Source organism: Mesoplodon mirus, assembly GCF_964341445.2.
Source record: "Mesoplodon mirus genome assembly, chromosome: 8".
Classification (NCBI taxonomy): Eukaryota; Metazoa; Chordata; class Mammalia; order Artiodactyla; family Ziphiidae; genus Mesoplodon; species Mesoplodon mirus.
The window spans coordinates 78,105,918-78,111,917 of record NC_138984.1 but is presented as its reverse complement, the minus strand read 5'-3'; the positions used below and the strand labels follow the sequence as shown (position 1 = coordinate 78,111,917).

At 38.3% G+C, this 6,000-nt stretch overlaps 1 protein-coding gene across 5 annotated transcripts in view; it reads left to right on the top strand.

The window, feature by feature from the left end:
* Positions 1-569: 569 nt before the first annotated feature.
* The window catches only part of KCNH7 (potassium voltage-gated channel subfamily H member 7), a 461,513-nt gene continuing 456,082 nt past the window's right edge, over positions 570-6,000 (top strand). For all 5 annotated transcript variants that reach the window (XM_082629981.1, XM_082629984.1, XM_082629982.1 and 2 more), the window contains exons 1-2: positions 570-891; positions 2,555-2,785. In XM_082629981.1, coding sequence (XP_082486107.1) covers positions 816-891; positions 2,555-2,785 — 307 coding nt within the window. In that variant the 5' untranslated portion in view covers positions 570-815. The remainder of the gene's footprint in view (positions 892-2,554; positions 2,786-6,000) is intronic.

Below are 6,000 nucleotides of genomic sequence, written 5' to 3'. Positions count from 1 at the left end.
AGCTACCGCGGCGCGAGGAGCTCAGGAATGGGGCCCTGGGGCTGGTGGCCGTGGAGATCACCTTCCCAGAGTAGCTGTTTGTCACTGAGTTTTGGAGATTTCTTGGCTGGCTTCCGCTAAAGCACGCTTGAGTAATCCGAGCAGTGGCGGCGCCCAAGCTCCCGGGATAAAGGCAGCGTGTGTGTGTGTGTGTGTGTGTGTGTGTGTGTGTGTGTGTGTGTGTGTATGTGTGTGTGTGTGTAGGGGGAGAGGGCGGGGATAGAAACGTCAACCACCCCCCACCCCCCAGCCTCCCTTTCTTTCTCCCTTTCCTGCAAAAGCCGCCCAAGTCTTCCGTCCCGCCGCCGCCCCCCCACCCCGCCCCTCCTTAGCCATCCTCACAGCTCTGGGCCACCGCCAGGTTAAGCCCATTTGCGCTGGGAAATCGACGCTGTTTGGGAGAAGAGAAACAGATCGATTGCCCTTGTGACTCCCCGCCCCCTCCCCACCGCACCCCGCCCCCCACCGCTCCCTCCCTCCTTCCCTCCCCTGCCAGCTCCCCTCACCCCGCCTCCTTCCCGCTCCCCACCCCCAAAGCCTCTCCCCCGCGGCAGTCCGGTGCGAGGCCCCCTCCGGAAGGTGAGGGGAATGGATTGGACTCCGGTGGGGAAAGCGGGTGTCTAGAAGTGGTGCTAATGGGAAGAGATTTCTGGTTTCAAAAGAGGATGCTCTGCCACAAAGAGCGGCTCGCGCGCTGGCCTGGGCTCTAGCCGAGGAGAGATCCCGGGAGAACTCCGGAGCTCGCGGGGAGCGCTCCTCGGAAGACCGGGGTCAACATGCCTGTTCGCAGGGGGCATGTGGCACCACAAAACACATTTTTGGGGACAATCATACGGAAATTTGAAGGGCAAAGTAAGTTCATTTGTTCTCTTCTCTCTCCCTCGCTTTCTGCTTTGATAGTGCACTTGGCGTCCGCCGCTTCCAAGCTGAGGAGACGGCAACTCCGGGGCTCTGTCAAGTTCAGAGGCTGTGAAACCGAGTCAGGAGGTTCGAATGGCAGCTCGAGTGTTCTGCCTGTGATATTAATTTTGATTTACATTTTAGATTATGGTCTCCATTATAGGAGGCAATTTGATCCTCCTCTCCCACTGCTCCATTATCTGCCTTGCTACTTAATGCCCTACTCTTCTACTATCTTACAGGGAACGTACTAGTGTAACATGGGTTTATATTTTGTGGCCGTTTTATTGTAGACTTTCAGAAAGTCAGGAGCAGGGCAGAGCATACTATTGGAACAAGAGAATGTTAATGGTAGCAGCGATGTAAATGGCTATGCAAACTGTATTTTATTACCTTGGTTAAATTGCAAGGCTGTGGTATGACAGGGATGCTTGCTTTTGCTAGTTTATAGAAGCTAAACTTTGCATTGAATCAATGCAAATCCAAAGCTGGATAATTTGGGAAAAGTAATATCTGATCCGTGTTGATTCCCAAGGCAAACAGTTCATTATTTAAAGAATATTTTTGTCCCTTCATTATCCCCTTAAATTTCCACTAGAAATTTAAAAATTGAAGTGTAATAAGTAAATCGCACAAAGACTGAATGCAGAGAAATGTAATATTATCATATGCACTAATTATGAGGAATAAATAATTGTTATATAAATACATTAATTTTAGATCCTATACTTGTTCATTTATTTTTGACATTTCCTTAAAACTACATTAACACACATTTATTTTTGTACATTATGCAGTTATTTTGGCACTGCATTTAGTGATGGGAGGATATAGTACTTTGTGTTCAAAATAAACTTGTGTATCCTGTTTCATATTTTATTTGGGAATAGTAAATATAATCTGTGATCAGAATTAATAAGCCCTTTGTACTAAAATCCCTACTACTATACAAAAATGCAGGGTCCCCCAAAGTAAATGTGAAAAGGTGATAACATGATATTTACTGTGTGTGTGTGTGTAAATATTTTTGTCTTCTGGATAATATATATTATGCAAAGCTGAACCTTTGCATTATTAAACTACTAATTAATGTGAAATAATTTCATTGCTAATAGTTTCAGTTTTTTTTTTAAACATGACGTGTGTAGTATGCCTTAGAGAGATAGAGAAAAGCCAAATCCAGGAATAATAACTACTTTAAGAAAGTTGTACTCTAAGGGCCAAGGTTGAAATGAGGAGCCTGACAGCTACAGGATGCTTCACTGTTTTGGCATCGAAAATACCTTACAATTAAATGGCATTCTGGAACTATCAATGGGCCAGCTGCTTCTCTGAGTGTGCATTAGGACCCTTGAGAGTTACAGGGCTTGAGAACTAGACTATTTGGGAAATTATATTCTCAAAATTTGAAGAAAAGCTTATTAATACTTTTTGTTAAAACTACTTAGGACCATTAATTTCTTATTTAGAGTTTTTTTCCTTTTAAAATCTGGGCAGTTAGCAATTTGGGAAGCACCTGCATTTCAGATTTCCTATTATGCAACAAATTGTTCCAGTGTTTAAGAGAATCTTGAGGAAGCTTTTTACAAGATGCCTTACTATCTTTTTATTACAGATAAAAAATTTATCATTGCAAATGCCAGAGTGCAGAACTGTGCCATCATCTACTGCAATGATGGGTTCTGCGAGATGACTGGTTTCTCCAGGCCAGATGTCATGCAAAAGCCATGCACCTGCGACTTCCTCCATGGGCCCGAGACCAAGAGGCATGATATTGCCCAAATTGCCCAGGCGTTGCTGGGGTCAGAGGAGAGGAAAGTGGAGGTCACCTACTATCACAAAAATGGTAAAGTTTATCTATTTAAGATTCCTTGTGTTTTATTCCATTACAATGAAATTTTGACAATTGATTACTGAAAGTTCATAGTCAGAGAAGCCCCTAATATTCAATTGGAGATATATGATTTGCTTGTAGTGTTGCAGGATTAAAGAAATGTAGAGACTCTCATTAGTGGACTAGTAGGGACAATTTCTTTTTTGAATAAGGGTACTCTGTACTCTTCAAAAGTCCAGTAACTTAATGTCACTGAGGACAAAATGCCACAAATCAATCTTACTGTCTTCCCTAAGGAATAATTTAAAAGCCAATAATTTCCTGGTTGCGTTGATACGCGTTGAGTAGGAAAGAAATAAGGTTTTATTTGCTTGAACTTGAAAATATTTCACAAAGTCTTATAGAAAAATGTATATCTGTTACTGTTATAGATGTTTCTTGGCTCTTCAGCTTTATTTGGTAGACAACACCTCCTGTTTCTTTTGATCCTTTTTATATAAGATTAAGGATGATATATAGGAACTTATAAAATTGGTCTAGTAAACCTATGTATGTTCAAATAATAAAGCCTGTTCATGTATTCAAGATTTGTCCTAAGGTAAGAAATGGAGAAAAGGAACTATGATATGTAGAATTATTAGTATTCATTTTTATAGCTGCAGCAAAACTGGCATCTGAAACTTAAGGTCATACCTCAACTTCAAGGGCACTCCTCCTTCTTTTAGGCTTGCTATGGGAGCATAAACATGTTAGACCTGTAATAGTCCTCAAAGAAATGGGCATGCATTCATTATATACATAATATATGTATGTTAACTCACATGTATGAATATTCAGATATACCCATTTTAAAGTATATACATTCTCAAATGTGAACACTTAATGATATCTGACAATTTAGAGCTTAAAGATAAATCAATTAAAAATGCATGTTATAGTTTGTTTTGTTGATATTGCCTTATCATTTTTTAAATTCCATTGATAGAAATCAGTGAGGCAGAGGGGTATCTAGTCAGATTTTTAGGTAACTCTTAGGATTTATAAACAAGTAAATGAGTGATGCGTTATAGCTTATATCATATAATGACTCATCATTTGGTAAAATACATTCTAACAGGGAAAAGGTTTAGCTCTTCCTCTTATTTTCTTATAATTAAGTATTTCATGATAGAAAATGTACAACTCTTAATTACTGGATTTTCCTTAACATCATCTTAAGTGGGTATGAATAACAAAGTGTGACTGGAACAGGTTTGTATAACTTTGGATTAATCTGGAATGAAATCAGTTATATCATTACCAATCAAAATAGAGATAGGTTTTAAAGTTCTCATTTTCCCCCTACGTTTCAATCAGTAGGGTTGGCATACTAGAAATAGCTTAATTGCTCTGTTGTCTTGAAAGCATTTCTTGGACAGAGGCTCTCACTACTCAAATGCAGTTCATCTTTTTTGTGTGTGTATCTGATGCCAACAGTTGAATGTCTGACATTTTTTCCCATATGAGTATCTATCACGATGTCCCATAGTCTGTATTGTGGTTACTGTAGGGTGTGTTGGTCCTAATGTTTTCTGGTACATTTAAGAATTTTTTCAACTTGTAGAATTTAAGTATAAAATGAATCTGGACTGTATGGATCACTTAGATACTAACTATATTTTTCAGACCATATTTTCAGATAGAAAAGAGTGTTATTTATTAAACTGCAAGTAAAATGATGATGTTTGGAAGCCTAGTTTAACTTGTACAATGTGACTGTGTAAAATGATCTCAAAACACCTTTAAAAACCAATTTAATGTGGAGTCACAAACATGGATGTAAAAATTTCTACAGTAAAAGCGCTGGTACATTGACTAATGCAAATCATACCATCAGTGATTTGCTTGGTTACATGAATTAAAACCTCCTTGTTTTAGACAAGGAATCTTTATTTGGAAGCTTGTTTAGGTACACAAATATCAACCTTTGGTGATAATTTTGATTCTGTTGCCTTCATTTTCAGTTGTGACTCAATCTACAAGGGCTTGAGTATCCTCAGAGTCAATGACAAATGCTGCCTATTTTGCTTTTATTGATATGGGGAACATGAGGTGATGGGCCAGCTTTTTCTTTTTTTCCAAAGAAAAATATTAATTTGAATGACCTTTGTAGATTGAGAAGACACAGTTAGACTTATTTGCGCTGAATGTAATAAACTTGTGTTTTTGCTACTAGTTCAGATACCTTGAATAGAATCTTCTGAGTGTATTAGTTTTATTCACATGGCAACTGCAAAATCAGTCAGGGCTTATGAAGTTCAAATGTTTTGAAAGTCTTACCTGCCAGCCACTCAACATTTACAAAAGCAGGAAAGGACAAGATCACCAACATTTTCATTGGTTTGTTTTCCAAAGTTTCCTTAATTCTTTATTATTGAGGTCATTTACTTTTGAGAGGTTCTTGGTTTCGTAAGTATATGCAGTAAATGCTTCCTTTATTTATGCTTTATTTAGCATTTCATTGTAATATGAACCGTGATGCAATAAGCACAATGAACAAATTAACAAAAAGTTGAGATATACTGTTTCCACTTTTTCCATTCACTCACATTGGAGTAACAAAAATATGCCCATGGCATTATTTCTGAAAGCTTGTTTTCCAAAGTGACCCAGAGGCTTTATAGCAGTTTAAACTTTTGATCTATGCAAGGAGTTCACATTGACGTGGTGTATGGTGAGCTGCATGATCACCACTGTGAAGCAATGCTTCCTACAATATTCCTTTATGTGATTTTACCAGGTACAGTTGGGCTTGCTGTTTACCAGAATATCAATTTTTTAAAACCTAGTTATTTGCAGTAGGAATATTTGACAACCCTTCCTTTGAGGATTCTATTTTACAGCTTAAGTCACTATTGCATAAATCATTCTTGACAGCTGTGAAATATTGCTTGAGGTGATAAAGCTGTAAATCTTTTGACATAAAACTCTAATTATACAAAACTATAATTATGCTGAAGCTTATATAAGGATGGGCATGTATTTTAAAGCATAATACATGTACTTTAAAAACACCTTTTAAGCAACAGTGATTGAGAAATAGCAAACACTTCAGCTATTAACTAGCTCATAGTTTGGACATGATGTTAATAGTAAGGTAACAGAAGAACAATTTAGTTGGTCATCCTTTAATTTATTGCTCATCTGGTTTGGGGTGTGTCATGGAACAGAGCTAGCTAGTTGACGTG